Source organism: Mustela nigripes, chromosome 4 (assembly GCF_022355385.1).
Source record: "Mustela nigripes isolate SB6536 chromosome 4, MUSNIG.SB6536, whole genome shotgun sequence".
Taxonomy (NCBI): Eukaryota; Metazoa; Chordata; class Mammalia; order Carnivora; family Mustelidae; genus Mustela; species Mustela nigripes.
Window position 1 is genome coordinate 75339569 of NC_081560.1, and position 20686 is coordinate 75360254.

General features: G+C 32.8%; 1 protein-coding gene across 7 annotated transcripts in view; it reads right to left on the bottom strand.

The window, feature by feature from the left end:
• RUNDC3B (RUN domain containing 3B) overlaps positions 1 to 20686 on the bottom strand; it is a 144716-nt gene that overhangs the window by 34902 nt on the left and 89128 nt on the right. For all 7 annotated transcript variants that reach the window (XM_059396916.1, XM_059396918.1, XM_059396920.1 and 4 more), the window contains 2 exons: positions 7561 to 7729; positions 6486 to 6643 (listed from right to left, as the gene is read on the bottom strand). In XM_059396916.1, the coding sequence (XP_059252899.1) occupies positions 6486 to 6643; positions 7561 to 7729 (327 nt within the window). The remainder of the gene's footprint in view (positions 1 to 6485; positions 6644 to 7560; positions 7730 to 20686) is intronic.

The following is a 20686-nucleotide window of genomic DNA, read 5'->3' on the forward strand; positions in this document are numbered from 1 at the left end:
GTGGACAGGACCACCTACAAAATACTCTTCTCAAAAAAGTTAAACTCCTATTTAACCAGCCTCTTAGGATACTGGTTCTCAACCCTGACTACGCAACAGAACATGTAAGCAGCCTTTTACACTTTCCTGAGCCCCAGCTTTGACCAATTAAATTAACATCCCTCAAGGTGAGCTCAGTCAGGCATTCTTATTTTTTGCAAAAAATATTTTTAAGTAGCTCCCTGAGTGCTTCTAATAACCAACCAGAGTGGAAACCCCACTAATCCAGAGTTAAGAGGATATACTTTACAGGATATACAGCACAGAACAGTGATTCTTGAACTTTAATGTGTCAGTTATACCCCTGAGGATCTTGTTAACAACAGATTCCCATTTGGCGGGTCTAGGGAGGGCACCAAGAATCTGCTCCCCGATGACACTAAAGCAGTCAGTCCCCTGTGAGTAGGGAGGATACAAACCAGTGCTGTCCAAGGGAAATATAAGAAGAGTGGCATATATAATTTAAAACTTTCTAGTAGCCACAGTAAAAGGAATGAATTTTAATAATGTACTTATTTAGCCCAATATATCTAAAACATTACCATTTCAATATGTAGCCAATATAAATAGTTCCTAACAAGATACTTTAAATTCTTTATTTCATGCTGTCTCATGTGGATGTTATACTTACAGCACATTTCAGTTCACACAACTCACATTTCAAGTGCTCACCAGCCACATGCACAAAATGGCTAACATCCTGGACAGCACCGGTAGAGAAGAACAAAGAAAGAAACCTCAAAGAACTAATGCTGGACATTCTATAGGAAAAGTCTGCAAACAGATAACAGGACAAGTATGAATGGGAGAAACTAAAGTCTTCAGAGACATAATTATATGTCATGTATGATTTTGTTTCTTAATCCAAAAATGCAACTACAAAAAGGTTGGGCCTTTTTTTTTTTTTTTAAGAGAATTAGGGAAATTTGTTACAGATGAGCCTTTAAATGATAAAAAGAATGTCTCTAATTTTACCAGGTATGATTATAAGATTACGTGAGAAAATGTCCACTTTCTTAGAGATGAGCAAAGAAGTATGTAGGAAAGAAAGAACAGGATTTGCTTCAAAATAGTTCAGCAAAAAAAGAAAAGGAAAATGAAAAGTTAAAACAAATGTGACAAACGCTTGGCAACTAACTATTCAATCTAGGTGATGGTAATCAGGGCTTTATTATACGAATCTCTATACACTTGAAAATTCTTTAACAAAAAGTTTAAAACATAATAATAGCATTAGAATTTAAATGCTAATTTTATTTTTTATAAAGGTCAACTCCATGCTAAAGGGTGGAAATAAGTGAACAAAACAATGGTATTTATGTATTAATAATATGTGTGTTATTTACAAATTGTACTTTAAGGAGGCTTCCTTTCTTTATGTACTCAGTATAAAACATTTACCAAATAAGGATGCCAAAATTGAGCCTCTTTTCTAGTCTGAGTCACTTCTCTGTGAAACACTGTCTTGCAGTTCCAACTGTTGGTACGCCCCTTGCCCAAATATACTGACATATGCTCTACTGAAGAATATGCCAGCAGTTTTAATCAAACAACATAACTAAAGGCAATGAAATGACACCCATATCAAATCTGTAATTTCTTGGTGTAATATGTAATTTCTCATTATCACTCAAGAAAGTACAATACAGTGTAGTTTGACCTAATTATCTGGTATCTGGCTTTTTTCTCTTCCGGATGCATTTTTTTGATTTTTCTGTCTTTACATGGATAACAGAGTATGCACTATGTATTATCATGATGTTAACTCTTAGTAATAATTGTTACCTGCCAAAAATATACACGATCAGGAACTACCATAATTTGTTCACTATTAACTGGGCCAGGATGACATCACTGCACTCTTGTTAGGATCTATGCCACTCGCTCTAAACCTTGTGAAGCAGGATGCTACAGCATCACTGACTTCTGGTTTGCAGGCTGACAGATCACACCATCACTACCCACAAGGAACTACACAAACATGGCTGTTCAACTATAACAATGCACTAATTTTAATAATGTGTGGTTCTTTACTTCTGTTATATGTTCCTTCACGAGGGAGCCTTATTGGACATTACTATTCCTATAGCTTTTCACACCATAAATAGGAAAACTACATGAGCCAAACAGCAAAAACGCCTTTTTACAAATTTTAATGGTATTAATCATGACAAAGGTATTTAGATTTTACTCACTATTCTGAGCCTCTCTAGTCCTGAGATTTGAAATTAGCATTTTACAAAGATCTAAGCCTGTGGATGAGCACAAACCTTTCCTTCCATGTATGATTCTCTTCAATTCACAATGTGACCAATAATGTCCATCTGTCCACTTCTTTAACTTAGGAGCTCTTTGTGAAGACAGACTATATCCTTCTTATTTTTTCTATTCTTGGCACTCTCAAGCACAGAATTATACATTTAAATAAATGTTTACTGAATAAAACTAACCTCAAAAATGAAAAGGTTTCCCACCAGATAGCATAAATAATATGACAGTAAGTTTTTATAAGACCATAAACAATACATTTCATAATCTTATGAAAGACTTTCCATACATTGATTCAAAGTGTAACTAATACATTAAGCTTGCTTGTATTTATTTTATTGGATGAAGTTTAACATGCAAGCAAAATTGAATTAAAACTTACCTAAATAAAATAAAAATATGCCACAGATTTCAATAAAACTATGAAAATAAAAACCTAGAGTGATGCTGTATTTCTCAATGAAATAATGGCATTATTCTTAATCATTATTTGGAGATTTAAAATTTTTTGACACTTTAAAATTCCACCAACATAAATTTAATCACCCAAATACACCTTAGTCAAAGACTAATAATCCAAAATAATCCAATTAGTATTCCATCAGTAATTGATGAAGAAAAGAATTATAGTTAAAAGTGGTACCAGTAAAGTAGTAAGTAGCCATATATATCTTCCTCCCAATATATGCAAATCTATACCGTAATTATAAATATTAATCCACATGCCATTTGGAAAGTGGTTCTGAAAAACAAATATATATTTTGAAATTTGGGGATAATAAAATCAAAGTCAAATTCATTTGTTTGAGCTGCAGCATTTGGGCATAATAAAGTAAAATATTTTAAATTTACCATTTATCTACATGTATTTAATAAGGATATTTTAAGGTTTTTATAGACCAAAAGAGAGGAATAATCTTTGAATGTTTCCTTTGTTCTAACTGTATTTTACATGATAGCATTTAATACTCATAGTAATCTATAAGGTAAGTTTTATTTCCAGTATACAGATAAAGAGACAGAGGCTCTAAGGTATTATTAAAGACTGAGCTCATAATAATAGGCAAATACAAAGCCAGTGTCTGAACACAGTCCATATCTGTAAGAAAGCTTTAGAATGCTCCTCTAGTGCACCATGCTCACCTGTACTCTACCCAAAACTATCAGATGTTCACATTTTAGGAGTATTCAAAGACAAATTAAAGCATACTTTAACAGTTACTCAAAAATACATCTAAGCAAAAAAAAAAAAAAATCCAACATTTTGAACAGTTATTTCTAAACCTTTAAAATGGGTGCTATGAAAATAAAGTAATAGAGGCCAGTTCCCTGTGTAGAAGAGTTTACAATTATATGGAATATGTAGGATATATGTCTGGAAAGCTAACTTACTATATGATGCAAAAATGCATTATATTGTCAAGCACTTTTGGTGAACAGAAGAGGTTGGTACCGCCTGATAGTTAAGGAGGATTGAAATTAACCTGAATGTGAAGGCAGGATCATATGGTTTAGAGTACAGCACTGGGTACTCAGATATGTTTAGAAAATTTTGAGTAGTTAACTGGAGTACAAGAGAATATTCTTTTGTTTGTAATAATTAAAATAAGCTCATATAAAATTTATTACTAAATTTTTCTATGCTTATCAATAAATGGTTAGAAAATCATTTATTAATCACAAAAAAAAATACATCTAAGCATTGAGAAATATATAAAAAGAATAAGCCAAGTGACAAAGGATTTAAATCAACTAGGAAAAGATGATTAACATAATGTGAAAGCAAATATTACATGCTTTGTAATCCACTTAATACTCTTCTCCTGACCTTTTCCTTTACACGTTTAAAATTTTAATCTTCTCAGGGCCACTACGGTTTTCTCAGGATTAACAAAAAGAATTCCAGTGCTCACATTTCATTGCAGGCCTTCCTAAATGTTGACAAAAAATTTCAGCAAGAAAAGAAGGGAAAAAATGTCCACTTTCTCCCAAAGCCACAAATATGTCTACAGTATTTATTCTGTACCTTACAGATGATTCAGTTAATGTAGTGAACTGAGAAGATTCTCAGAGGAAGGTATCTTACTCTTCTGTTTAGTATCCTTGTAAGTTGTTTTTTGTACAAAGGACCTTGTAAGATACCAATTTACCTGGCTAAGAGTATATAGCCATGTTATGTGAAAGTACATCTTTGACCCTAAACTCAAGAAAATAGCCTAATTCTGATTGGTGACTTTACTTTCAGTATTTAATTTTTGCTCTGGTAATATTTATTTAAAATATCCTTAAAGGCATTAAAAAATTGTAAGTATCAACGACACTTTTCTACTATATAAGTGTAATAAAACTATAACTCAGATTCTTTTTTCAAACTAAAAAGTTTGAGTCTCTTCCTTTACATTATCAAAAGTACAGTAAATGTGACACATTTTATTTTCCAATTTCACAATTATTTTTAAGTTAAAAACATTGAGACAAACTATCAGCATCAATTGCAAAGGAAAAATTAAATAATCTTCAACTTTTCAAGCTGTAAAGAAATAACTAGAAATCTCCATTGTTCAGATCTGGATATTTTTCTCCCTGCTTACAGAAGCAAAGAGTTATGGAAGGTATTAATATGTCTCTCAATGAGTGATATTCCACAGGACAAACTCTCAGTAAAATATTAGAAAAAAATAATATGTGAACATAATTCTTTTTTCCAAGACACAAATTCCTAGAAAACACTGAAGTTTTATGTTAGTTAATAAAAGATTTTTACTTAAAAAAATCATCTTTCATGTTTACTAGGTCTCAAAAGATCTCCCTGGAAATTATATGATAATTAAAAAAGGAAACATAAAAACTGTACCAAGAGAAAAACACATTAAACAAATGATTAAAATTAATATTAGTAAAAAAGACCAACAGATTCCATGGACCTCTGGATATCATATCCCCAACACTTACAGGCACCCTACTTATATTCCAACCACAAATGGATAAACTCATTCTAATCATGAGAAAAAGCAAACAACTCAAATTGAAATTTGAATTTACATTCTATAAATTGAATTTACATTCTATAAAATCACTAGCTTGTATTCTTCAGAAATATCAATTTCATACAAGACAAAGACTGAGAAACTGTTGTAAGTTAAATGTGACTGAAGAAATGAGACTAAAGAAATGAATAACCAAATGAAAAACATGATTCTGGACTGGGTCCTGTACCAGAAAAACCAAAGCTGCAGTAAGAGATATTATTTGGACAACTGATGAAACTGGAATGAGTTATGGATAAGATGAAAGTATCATACTAATTTAAATTTCTGAATTTGATAGATGATCTATGGTTATGTAAGAGAATACCTTGGTTCTCAGGAAAGACACAACTGATGCATTATGTGATAAAGAGTTGTGATGTATGCAAGAGGGAGAGAATTATGAGCAAAAGTGGCCAAGTGCTAAAATTTGGTAAATCTAAGAAAGGGCTTATTCTTCGTACTATCCTTGCAACTTCTCTGAAATTTTGAACTTATTTCAAAATAAAAACTTTTAAAATCATCTTTTCAGATTAAATAAATATTAATGCGAGAAGATTTTCACCATAAACAATTATTTGATAAAATCAAGTTTGATGGAATGGTATGATTAGTACAAGTGCTTTGAATAGTGTCAAATTAAGGAGCTTATACCAATACATACCTTTCTTCAGGAAAAAAACAAAACCCAAATCCAAAAAGCCTAAAAACTACTGTTATGGAAAAAAGCTATACTAAACTGTGCTTAGTGATACTCTGGCACACATGGGAACAAACACTGCATAATTATTGTACTTTGAGTGGTACTGGTTTTATATCCCATCTTTGAATTAAACAGTATAACTAAATAAATAATTTAAAATTATGTATATGCATTTGAAAGAATACATATCAAATTATAGGAGTTAACTCTGGGTAGCACACACCTGAGGATAGTTTTTATTTTCTTCCTATATTTTGTAATACTTCTGCCATGAGCATAAATTACTTTTATGACAAAAAAAAAGGAAGAGTAAACTTTTTAAAAAGAGTAAGGGAAAAAGAACTTAATAGCAGGTAATTTGACTTCTCAGAGTTTGAATCCTATGTCAAAACATGACATTTTCTTATGTTTACATACTGCCAATATTTTCCCAAAAGGATCTCACTTACAGCTGATCTTGAAGCTCCACAATTATATATTCTAATTGTTCCTTTTCCAATTTATGAGCCAGATCAGAATCTTCAATCCTTTGAAGTAGTATTTTATTCTGGGATACAGACTCAGACAGCTGGTTCTCTCGAAGTCGTAAGAGTTCTTCAAGATAACCCTGAAAATACAGTACCAACAAGATAAAGCTACCACAAAATTCTAATGTATATCTTGAAGATCAATACTGAGTAGGTTAAATGCTATTCTTTCCATATTTCAATGAAATAATCTCTAAGTATTAATGATGAAATAATAAAAAAATAATCATTTTAATTGAATACAAAAATTTAACATATGTTCTCCATCCTTTAAAGCCCTTCCCTGAAGTTCAATAAGATGTTTGCCTGCAGTGGGTAAACTGGAAATTTATACATTTTGACCACCTTCACCGATTCTATTCATCTCCACCATGTTCACATTCCTGGTGAACTGTTTCTTTTCTCAAGAGCAATGTATTTCTTTAGCCTTAATATTGCTTTTGCCTTAAGGTCTATCTTGAATGATATTGTTATAGAATTCTTTTTTTTTTCATATTTGTCTGCTTTACATTAACCCTCCTAATAAATGTTAAAATCTCAGAACCTATAAATGAAATGGTACACAGAAGAATAAATGGCTTATTTTTAAAATTTAACATATAATTTTTTAGAGGGTGGGAGGGGCAGAGAGAGACAGGGAGAGAGAGGAATTGAGCAGGATCCATGCCCAGCGTGGAGACCAACATGGGGCTCAATTCCACAATTCTGAGATCGTGACCTGAGTTGAAATCAAGAGTTGGATGCTTAACCAACTGACCCAACCACGTGCTCCTAAATGGCTAATTTTTATATTAAAACATAAAATTAGAAAAAGTTGAACAAACAGAAGCCTCTTTTAAAACTCTGCATGATTTTTCATTAAGACAAGGACAATTCAAGTACAGAAAGGAAGTAGCAATGGGTCAACACTTATATTCAGTTAAAAGATATTTTGGAAGTGACAGTCCAAAGGCAAAAATGAGAATCAAATCAATGACTTTTGGCAACTGATAAATACCTTCTGTTCCAGGGTTAGCTGATACTTTTGTTTAACTCTCTTACACTTGTTGAACCAACTATTCTCATCCATGATGAAAGGAGGCCCGACATTCTCTGGAGTGCTGCTTTCACTACCACTGCTTCCCAAAGTCCTCAGCTCTTCCTCGTCACTGCTGATGCTGTCAGAACTGGGAATATTAAAATTTTAAAACTAAAGTTAATATGTTTCACTCCATTAAGAAATACTTCTCTATTTTGTAAGTTACCAGTGAGCCAACTCCAAAATATTTAGCACTCCATATACAATTATATTAATGATATTATAAAGACTTTTTAGCTTTCTGAAAAAAAATGATAATCTAGTATAGACTGCTGACTTCCTCTCATGGAGTTAAGTCTCAAGATGCTATAGAAGTTGATCCGAAGTTTGTAAATCTAAAGAATTTAACATAAGAACTGTGAGAATGTTCTGAGAAGAAAGAAAAGATTTCCAGAGAAGAAAACCAGAAAACCTAGACGTGTTGGAAAGAACTTTTTAGATGAGTTTTTTCACTGTCTCAAGTAGATTACTGCCTGTCCAGTATCCAATGCTGTGCAGACAAACAGCACAACCAGCCTAATGTCAGTGAGGTGTAATAGGGCAGTTCAAGGTCAGTTCAACTTTAGCAAAGAGGAGATAATAAGAGATTCAGAAAAACTGGTCACTCCCAAGCATTTTCCATTGAAGGAAGAAGGAGAAGCAGAGGTAAAGCAGAGAAAACACTCTACAATCCATATCTGAAATTCCTAAAGATATCCATTTGGTAGAGGAGGGCAGAATAAGGTTAAAAAAAAAAGAAGAAACTAAATGAAGAACTGCACTAAAATGGATATCTGGTTTAGAAGAAAGAAGAGGTATTATACTAAAGAAAAACAGGGAAAAACACATTTAAAAATATAAGCAATGATATTAACATAAGAAAAAATACCATATAAATACCATATAAAAATACCATAAATACTATTAACATAAGAAAAAATACCATATTCAAAATATTAAAAAAAGCCTCCCTGACCTATCAAATGGAGACACAAAATAAGAAAATACAGTAAATAGAAATTTTTTTTTAAGATTTTATTTATTTATTTGACAGACAGAGATCACAAGTAGGCAGAGAGGCAGGCACAGAGAGAGGAGGAAGCAGGCTCCCCACCAAGCAGAGAGCCTGATGTGGGGCTTGATCCCAGGACACTGAAATCATGACCTGAGCCGAAGGCAGAGGCTTAACCCACTGAGCCACCCAGGCGCCCCAGTAAATAGTAAATTTAAAACAAAAAATAAGATGGCAGAATAATCCCTAATACAAAGTAAGTTATAAAAATCTTTAATGGGTTAAACCTTACAGCAAGAGCCAAATGTTTAAGTTTAATTAAGACAAATAAGGACTAGAGTGCCTGGGTGGCTCTTTTGGTTAAACGTCCAACTCGTGATTTTGGCTCAGGTCATGATCTCATGTGTCATGGGGTCAAGCCCTGCGCTGAGCTCTGTGATCAGTGCGTAGTCTTTTTGAGCTTCTCTCTCTTCTTTTCCAAACTAAATAAATAAACATTAAAAAAAAGATAAGGACCAACAGTAAGTTGTCTACAAGATATGTATGAAAACAGAACAATTAAAATTAAAACTAAAGAAAGAGAAAGCACATAAAAAAATATGGCTCAAAGCAAATCCAGTTCAGAAATCATAATTTCATAGGTTTACAGAGATCTAATGGTGGAAAATATCATAAGCATCAAAGAAAGATACATATTTCATTTTCTGAAGTCTGTGTTTATACCTGCTGGGCTTTGGAGTCCAGGGACCAAGTATGTTGCAAATATGAACAAGAGACCTCTGCATAAGGAAAAGTCCTACCTCCAATGAGACATGCTCAGCCAGGATCTAGGAAACAAACCAGTAAACAAACACATACCAAAAGAAAGTTGCCTCTCATAGCCATGGCTTTTAGTGGACTAGAGAAAATAAAGCAGTGGCTGATGGTAAACCTCCAGCTCTGAAAAACAGACCAAAAAACTTCTAAAAAAATAATATTTGACATTAGAAATTAAATCGGTGAAATAACAGGCAGATACAGTTGAGAGAGGGAGTTAATAAAAGATAAGAAATTACAATTATTTCAAAATAGTAAGAAAAAAACAACTGCTATGCTAGACTAATGTATCCAGCAATATTATCTTCCCAGAAAGAGGGCAGTCTAAGTGCACATCCTGAGAAAACTAAAACCCGAGAGCTGTACCAAGAAATTCTCCTAAAAGAATTAATGATCATACTCAAAGAAAAAGGAAATCATCCAAGAAAAAACAGTGAGCAAAGAAAATTTTAAGCTTATGGGTAAGCCTAAACAAATATTGAGAGCATGAAACAGTAATAGTGATGCCTGCTTTGTGGAATTTTAAATACATCAATGAGAGAGTTAGAATTCTGGACAGTAATAGCACATGTCAAGAATAAAATGACTAAGGTTACAACAATGCAAAGTCCTCATTTATATGGATAGGTAGTAAAGATATTAACTTTAGACTCTGTTAACTTTTAAGTATGCATATTAAAATTAATGGAGTACCAATACAAGAAGAAAAGTATAGTATGTGACTTGTAAACTAGTAGAGAAATACAATAGGAGGAGAAGAAAAATCAATACAAAAAGGAGAAATAGAAAAAGAAATGAAAAAATGTAGAATAGAAAGCAAAGAGTATGAGGCGCCTAGTGGCTCAGTCAGTTAAGTATCTGACTGTTGTTGTAGGCTCAGGTCATGATCTCCTGGTCATGGGATCAAGCCCCACATTGGGCTACATACTCAGCAGGAAGTCTGCTCAAGATTCTCTCCCTCTCTCTTCTTCTGTCCCTAACCCCATACTCTCTCTCTAAAATAAGTAAATAAATCTTAAAAAAAAAATTAAGGCAAAGAATACAATGGTAGATATCAATACAAATGTATCAGTAAATGTTCTAGTAACCCCAGTTTAATGAGCACTGGGTGTTATATGCAACTGATGAATCACTAAATTCTACCCTTGAAACTAATAATACATTATATGTTAACTAAACTGAATTTAAATTAAAAAAAAGAAGATAAAGCCTTTTAGACTAGATTTTCTAAATTCCAGTTAAAGATATCTTGATGAGCACTGAGTAATATACGGAGCTGCTGAATCACTATACTGTACACCTGAAACTAACCTAACACTATATGTTAACTACACTGGAAATAAAAAATTCCAGTTAAATACTACTTCAAAAAGATATACTTAAAAAAAAAAGGACACAAAAAGGCTGAAAAGCATTCTATTTCATAAATTCCTGTTGTACATTTTTTATATATTAACATAACTGAAATCAGGATACAGCTCACAACTGATGACATCTCATCTGCTGTCAAAATATTTTCTCACGTATTAATGTCTCTAAACTGAGATGCATTTACAATGGAAGTCATGCAGGTTAGATGAAATATGGTTAAAAAAATATATACTAAAAAATGCTAACCTAAAGAAAATTGTTGGGACTCTATTTACATCAGACAAAATGGGCTTTAAGGAAAAAAAAATTACTGTGTATTTACAGCTATTACATACTGACAAAAAAATTCATTATTTCAGGAAAATCTAAGAATTCAAAACTTAGATGCATCTTTTAAGTTAGATTCAAAAACCAGAAAGCAAAAATTCAAGGTACCATCTGAAAAAAAATTGAAAAATCAGATATAACAATGAAAGAATTTAATTCATCAACTCAAAGAGATGAAGCTTATAAGAAAGGATATAAGTAAAAGATATAAGGATATAAGGAAAGAATCCTTATAAGAATGGATATACATATCAGAACAGCCATTAATAAGCATAAGCTAATGAATATAGGACACAATCATTAGAATACTGACCAATTCTAGGCCATTTTTAAACAAATTTCAAAAAACAAATTTTATGTGGACCATATTGCCCATCACAACTCCAACAAAAGCCCTGAAAATTAAAATTTATATTTCAAATGTTCTTTGGTCAAAAAATTGGAAAATTTTAGTTAAAACAACTAAAATAAAAAACAACTTATCAAACTTATAAGATACAACTAAAGTAGCACTTTAAGGGATATCTATAGCCTTATATACTTTTTCTTAAAAAAAGTTTTTTTAATTTCTTTTCAGCGTAACAGTATTCATTGTTTTTGCACCACACCCAGTGCTCCATGCAATACGTGCCCTCCCTAATACCCACCACCTGGCTCCCCCAAACTCCCACCCTCGCCCCTTCAAAACCCTCAGGTTGTTTTTCAGAATCCATAGTCTCTCATGGTTCACCTCCCCTTCCAATTTCCCTCAACTTCCTTCTCCTCTCCATCTCCCCATGTCCTCCATGTTATTTGTTATGCTCCACAAATAAGTGAAACCATATGATAATTGACTCTCTCTGCTTGACTTATTTCACTCAGCATAATCTCTTCCAGTCCCATCCATGTTGTTACAAAAGTTAGATATTCATCCTTTCTGATGGAGGCATAATACTCCATAGTGTATATGGACCACATCTTCCTTATCCATTTGTCTGTTGAAGGGCATCTTGGTTCTTTCCACAGTTTGGCGACCGTGGCTATTGCTGCTATAAACATTGGGGTACAGACGGCCCTTCTTTTCACTACGTCTGTATCTTTGGGGTAGATACTCAGTAGTGCAATTGCAGGATCATAGGGAAGCTCTATTTTTAATTTCTTGAGGAATCTCCACACTGTTCTCCAAAATTAGCCTCATATACTTTTAAGAAAAGAAGCAAATTTAAATAATGAGGAAGAAAAAAATCATAAAAATTCTCTATAAAATGGGTATAGACAGAACATATTTCAACATACTAAAGGCCATATCCGACCAGCCACAGCTAATATCAAAATTTAATAGTAAAAAACTGAAAGCCTTTCCTCTAAGATCAGGAAGAAGACAAGGATACCTACTGTCACCACTATTATTTAGCATAATTGGAAATCCTAGCCAGAACAATCAGGCAAGAAAAATAAATAAAAGGCATCTGAATTGGAAAGGAAGAAGTAAAACTGTTTGCAGATGATATGATGTTATATCATCTTAAAGACCTTAAAGACACCAACAATAAACTGTTAGAATAAATGAGTTTAGTCAAGATGCAGAGTACAAAATCAATATACAAAATAAGCTGTATTTCTACACACTAATGACAAACTATAAGAAAAATTAAGAAAACAATTCCATTATAATTACATCAAAAAGAATAAAATATCGCAGAATAGATGGAAAAAAGGAGGTAAAATATTTCTACACTGAGAACTATAAGACAGTGATGAAAGAAACCGAGAAAGGCACAAATAAACTTCAAAACATTCTCTGCTCGTAAATTGAAAAAATTTATTATTGTTAAAATGACCATACTGCCCAAAGCAACCTAAGATTCAATGCAATACCTATCAAAATTCAATGGCATTTTTCATAGACCTAGAACGATCATAAAATCTGTTCAGAACCACATCTACTAAACAGCCAAAGCAATCTTGAGAAAGAATAGAGTGGGGGGCATTGCACTTATTGATTTCAAAATACACTACAAATCAAGTTATCAAAACAGAATGATAATGGCATAAATGCAGACACACAAATCAATGGAACCAAATGGAGTCCAGAAATGAACCCACGCATATTTGGTCAATTAATTTATGACAAAGGAGCCAAAAATATACAACTATTAAAGAATAGTACCGTTAATAAGTGGAGCTGAAAAAAACTGATCAACCTCATGTGAAAAAATAAAGCTGGATTCCTATTTATACCATACACAAAAATTGACTCAACAAAATAGATTAAAGACTTGAATGTAAACCTGAAACGGTAAAACTCCTAGAAGAAGACAGAAAGTAATCTCCCTGGTATCAATCCAGACAACATTTTGGATTTGAGACCAAACACAAAGGTAAATAAAAGCAAAAGCAAAAATAACAAACAGGCCTACATCAGACTGAAAGGCTTCTGTATAGTGAAAGAAACCACCACAAAATGAAAAGGCAACCCACTGTCTGGGAGATAATATTTGCAAATCATAAACAATAAGGAGTCAATATCAAAGTAGAAACTCAACAGTAAAAAGACAAATAATCTATTACAAATGGACTAAAGACCTGAACAGACATTTCTCCACAGAAGATAGGTGAAAAGCTCACAGGTACATGAAAATATGGTCAACATCATTGGTCATTAGGGAAATGAATTATCAAAACTACAATGAGATACCACCTCACACACATTAGGATGGCTATCATCAAAAAGACAAAATATAGCTAATGCTAGTGTGGATGTGGAGAAAAGGGAGCCCTTGTGCACTGTTGGTGGGATTGTAAATTTGATACAGCGACTATGGAAAACAGTATAGAGTTTCCTCCAAAACTTAAAAACAGAACTACTGTATGATCCAGAAATTCCACTTCCGGGAATACATCCAAAGAAAACAAAACATTACCTTGAAAAGATATCTGCACCCTACAAGTGACACCATGTATGACAGACGAGAATGGAAACAATTGAAGTGTCCATCAGTGGATGAATGGATAGAGAAAGATGGGGTATATGTATATAACAGAATATGAAATCCCACCATTTGCAACAACATTGGTGGAACTTGAAGGCATTGTACTAATAAGTGAAATAACATCAGAGAAAGACAACTATATGATTTCATTCACATGTAGAATCTAAAATACACCCCCTCCCAATAAAACTAGTAGAAAAAGAGATTAGATTTGAGATTACCAAAGACAGAGAGGGCAGAGGGAAAGAGGAAATGGAGAAAGGGGAGGGGAACTGGAACAAGGTGGTCAGAAGGTCCAAACTTCCAGTTATAAGATAAATAAGTACTAAGGATGTAATATACAACATGATGACTAGAGCTAACAATGCTGTATGAATATAGAAAAGTTGTTAAGAGAAAAAAATCCCAGAGTTTTCATCATAAGGAGAGATTTTTTCCATTTTCTTTTATTTTTGTGTCTATAGGATAAGATGGATGTTACTTCTTCTTCTCCCTCTGCCCCTCTACCCTGCTCATGCTGTCTCTCTCGTTCACTCTTTATCTCTCAAATAAATAAATTCTTTTTTAAAAAACTGGAAAAAACTATAATATTGACAAATCTTTGGCAAAAATAATTTTAAAAATCAAGGAAAAAAAGATCTAGGAGCACAAAAAGCAAAAGGTAACATACCTAGAAATGAAAAAATATTTAAAGAACTCACTGAATATCATGATATATATATTTTTAAACTTTAATAAAACATAATTTACCAAAATTAAATCAATAGTAGAAAATCAGAATGAGTATATGAGTACCAATGACATTAAATTAATAATTTTTAAAAAACTTCTAAGAGTAGAAAGGGAAGACTGATAATGAGTTCCTTGTAAGGACAAGAAAGAAAATGAAAAGTTCTCTACAATGACTCCAAGGAACTATATAGACACTTCATAAACATTATCTCATTAATCCTGATGATATCCCCATTAATTATTGCTCTACTATTTAACAGATTCATCCAACAAGGGAAGATAATAAAAATAAGAGATTAGTGGTTTGTTCAAGGTCACTTTAGTAAGAGAAACTGAGAAAAACTTTCTTTTTTACATTATAAAGTTTAAAAACAATATTACATTGTCTCTTAAGATTTCAATGACCAATAATCCTATAGCTGTCTTAAAAAGCTAACTGGATGGTAGACAAATAATATAGCTAAGAAGGTGTACTGATGCCAGGTCACAAATGGTCTATATGTTATGTTAAGTCTTTTATTCTGTGCACAATGAAAAGTTGATACTCATGAAAGTATCTCTTATTCTAAAAGACACAGAAATTATGCACATTTTGGTGGAAAAATCATAGTTAATAATTGCATGGAGTACCAGGTGTGGTGCATAAACAATGAATCTTGGAACACGGAAAAAATAAAATAAAATGTTTTTTTAAAAAAGCTTAATATCAGAAAAAAAAAAGAATTTCAGAAACATTCCTATATTTTAAAGAACAAAATCTTTTAAAAATTTTTATGGAGGCAATGAAAGAAATATCAGTAATATAAAAAGAAAAATAGTTTCCTTTATCAAAAATCTAATGCTTTATTATCTATAATTGTTGAAAAGAGAGTAAGAACTATAATCACCTTCTTTATTCTTTTACTTCTAGCAATTAAGCATTTATTTTTAACAAAGATAAACAAAGAAGAAATAATGGGTCCTAATAGAATTTAAGGAGGTAGTAGTGATGGTGCCAAAGGGTTTGCTGATGGATCCTATGTGGATTATGGCAGGGAAAATTCAATGATGATACCAAAGTTTTGAGCACAAGCTGCCAGAATGACAGAACAACTATTCTTGGAATGGAAAAGGCTAAAGGAAGAACACTTGGGAGGAAAGAAATTAGGAGTTCAATTTTGTACATGTTCATTCGAGGCGCTTATCACACATCCAAGTGAAGATGGTGAGTTGGCAGCTAGATGTAGGAGTCTAGACTTTAGGGCAGTGTTCCAGGTAGAAGTATAAATTTGGGAAAGAGTAGCATAAAGATAATATTTAGAGCCATGAAACTAGATACTACTTAACAGAGTGACTACACATAGAAAAGATGATCTGGGAATGATCTCTGAAATAGTCTGACATTTAGAGGTTGGGGAGATGAGGAGGAATGGGGACTGGGAGTAAGGAGGAGCCCACAGGAGGGAAACCAGAGAAGTGCTGAAGAGAGCAATCCTGTTTATCAAACTACTAGGAGGTCAAGACAGAAGAGGAAATGATTAACCACTGGATTTAGCAATGAAACATCACTGCTGACTTCAACGAGAGCACTTTCACGGGTAAGTATTAAAGCTCAGTTTGAACAGTGCAAGGGATATTGGAGGCAAAAAATTAAAAAAAAGAAAGCTGGGGACAATTTTATAATAAAGGAGAAGTGACTGAAAAGTAGCTTGAAATGACTATGGGGAAAGTTTCTCTGTTTGTTTTTAACACAGGGAAAATAACAACATGACTGTATGTGGCGATCTGTGGGAAGATCTACAAAAGAGGGAAAATTAATGGAAGAGGACAACTGTTGGGAGGATGGGATGTCATGCACAGGCCAAAGGGCTGGTCTTTCATTGCAAAATGATTTTATCCCTAAAAGGAGTGGGGGAAAGGCAGAATGTATGGGACAGAATGTCTAAGGGCAATTTGACAACATATGGAACTTTACAGTCTCTTTAAATCAGCAGTTTTGTTTGTAGAAATTTGCTTCATTAAGGACACAATCATGTTTAAGTACAAAGAAAAGACTTAGCTATAGGAATGCGTATGACATTATATTTAAAAGCCAAAAAATGAAGGTATCATAAGAGACCAATAATAATTAGCTACTGGACTTTTTAGACCTAAAATCCATTCAAGGAAAAAATGTTTAAAGATGTTTAAAATTATATCAAGATGTAACTCAGAAAAATTGAGTTTTCTCACTGGTACACAACCTAAAACTAAAAATCAGTTTTAAATATGAAATATATTTTAATATGTTTCTATTAACATATTTCATATATTTAACTTCAAAATATAACATTCCATTTAAAAAGACTAATGGCTAATAAAAATTTTTAAAAGCTCAGTGGCACCAGTAATCAGATACATGCAAATTAAAACAACAAAAGAAAAAAAAATAGGATATAATTTTTTACTTACAGAACTGGCCACACTTTTAATACTTAATTTTTTTAAAGATTTCATTTATTTATTTGAGAGAGAGAGAGAGAACATGAAAGAGAGGAGGGGGTAGGGAGAAGCAGAGTCCCTGCTGAGCAGGGAGCCTGATGTGGAACTCGATTCTGGGACTCCAAGATCATGACCTGGGCCAAAGGCAGTTGCTTAACCAACTGAGCCACCCAGGTGCCCTTCACACTTTTAATACTTAGTTGGCAAGAGGGGAAGCAGGCAATTTCACTTATTGTCTATAGAAACTAAATTGGTATGGCCTCTCTGTAGGGCAATTTGACAGCGTATCTCAAAAGCTTTAATAATATATATGCTTTATCCAAGAAATTTTACTTCCAGGAGTTTAAGCAATCATGTGTGTGTTTGAAAAGATGTAGTTACAAGGTTATTAACTGCAATAGCGTATGTGACAGTGAACAACCAAGTGCATCCTAAAGGTCCAACAATAATTGGGTAAACACATTATAGAGATAATTAAATTATATTCATTCAGGGAAATGAGACTGTGAAAGGATAGTTGATTACATACAAAAATGTTCATTATGGAGTATTACATGTACATTACAATTCCATTTTAAAGAAAAAATATATCTATGCATAGAAAAAGCTGGAAAGCTACCCATCAAAATGTTAATGCTTCTAAAAGCTGTTTCTTTTTTTTTTAATTTTTTATTTTTTTATTAACATATACTGTATTATTAGCCCCAAGCGTACAGGTCTGTGAATCATCAGGTTTACACACTTCACAGCACTCACCATAGCACATTCCTTCCCCAATGTCCATAACCCCACCACCCTCTCCCTACCCCCTCCCCCCCCACCCTCAGTTTGTTTTGTGAGATTAAGAGTCTCTTTTGTCTCCCTCCCGATTCCATCTTGTTTTATTTATTCTTTTCTTACCTGCCCCAGACCCCCACGTTGCTTCTCAACTTCCTAAGAGGTGTTTCTTAAAGGCAAGATTATGAGTGACTTAACCTTTCTTCTATCCACCTGTCTTTATTTTCTAATTTTTCTATAATTAATATGTATTACTTTCCAAATGAATTAAAAGCAGTAATTTTGTTAAGGATAGACTTCTACAGTTTCTTAAAATTAGAAACCCAATAAAGCTTTTTAAAATATGTTTAATACAGGTATATTTCATGGAAGAAAACGAATGTTGAAAATACTGGTTCTTGGGGCACCTGGATGGCTCAGTCGGTTAAACATCTGTCTTCAGCTCAAGTCATGTTCCCAGAGTCCTGGGATTGAGCCCCACATCTGGCACTCTGCTCATCAGGGGGCCTGCTTCTCCCTCTCCCTCTGCCTGCCACTCCCCCTGCTTGTGCTTGTGCTCTCTCTCTGTCAAATAAATAAACAAAATCTAAAAAAAAAAAAAAATAAAGTAAAATATTTTTTCTTTATTACAATCAGAATAGTTTAAATCTTTCAGAAAAGATCTCACATGGTCAGTAATGCAAACATGCTTATGACTAGGTTAAACTGGTATTTGCCTTCTCATTTTATTGTTCTTTTTTAAGATAGTAGAAACCCGTCAGTATATAAAGGAGAGAAAGTGATACATACATGTTAGGATTAGTGCATCAGAGAAAGAGGAAGTTGCATACAAATTCACACAAAAAGTGGTTAAGCAAGTTGGAGACATAGAGCATATATCATCAAATTCATATATATTCATATATCATCAAATTCTGAGGGGACCAGTTGAGAAGATTTCATTATTGTAAAGTGATGTAATAATTACTATAGTCTCTTATGTGAGTAGGAGAGAAAAATTAGTATTTGCATTTATCTTTATATTTTCAAGTCACTTCCTAAATCATTAAAAATAGCCTTTCTACCTACATGTTAATGGCCAAACCCCTAATGTCCAGCTGCCATCTTGTTCTTTAATTTGAGACCTGTGTGTATGACTATGGACAAGTTATTTAACCTCCCTGCATTTCAGTTTTTTCATTTATAAAATTTAGTAGTCCTATGTCACTGTCTTTTGAGGATTAAATAAGTTAACAAAAGGAAAGCACTTTGAACAATGCCCGATATACAGAAAGCATTCAATAAGTATTATCACTATTCTTTTTACAAGTATTATTTTTGAACTATTTGTTATCCTCATAGAATGTTCTATAATCTATTACGTCCCCAAAAGTGTAATTTTATGCCTGTTAAAAAATTCTTGCTATAACTTTTTTTTAGATTGAATGTACTAGAATTATTCCTTTTCCAAAGTGATTCATTTATTTAAGTTAGAAATCTTGGTACCATAGTACTGTGTTACTTCTCCCTCACTACCTGAGTATCTTCACAGTCCTATTTCTCCAATAGTGACTTCTCTCACTAGATGATTATCCTGGGGACAAGGACTATACTCTTTTTCAGAATTTCATGAAGCATCTACATTTTTGAAACCTATGTATCTCTGGTAGTTAGGGAAGTTTCTTTCCTACACTAGGTCCTTAATAAATGCATCTTCAATGTGTGTGTGTGTGTGTACATAAATTACACATATACGTTATTATTCTTTCTTTCTCTTTCCCTTACAGCTCTGACCTTACCATAACATTTTTAAAGTATATAAAGATGATCATTCTATTTAGGAAGCCAATTCTACAAGTGGACTTACAAAAAAATCTATAGATTTCATCTGATTAATTTTCGATGCTGATGAGATTGTAGGAAATTCTTAATTCTCATAAAATCCTGATAGTAGGATTAATTGGTACAACTCTTTTATATAGACACACTTCAAGGGCCATAAAAAATTTCATTGTCTTTTCCTGAGTAACTGTAAATTCACAGCAGAAAGAAAATTGATTTGCACAAAATGTTCATTATTCTTTCCTTTATAGTGGAGAGAAAATGGAGAACAATCTGAATGATGGAATTCAGTTTTGAACTCTCAATGGACTATAAAAGAGCTATTAAAGTTATCATTATAATGACTATAGCAACAGAATTACAAGCTGTTTTCTAAGAACTATACTTAATGCTGCAATTACAATTATGTAAAAAGTGTATTTACATTAAACACTAAAGATGTAAATGAAGTTTTTATTTTTCAATGATTACTGATACTGAAATAAAAGCAGTTTTACACAGAAATCAGTTGCTTTTTAGTTACACTAACAATGAAACTGCAGAAAAGGAAATTAGAGAATTGATTCTATTTACAATAGCACTAAAAACCATAAGATACCTTGGAATAAACCTAACCAAAGAGGTAGAGGATCTACACTCGAGTCATTCGACTCGACTATACCGGTCATTCATGAATGAAACTGAGGAAGACACAAAAAGATAAGAAAACATTCCACGCTCCTGGATTGCAAGAATAAACATTGTTAAAATGTGTATGCTGTCCAGAACAATCTATACT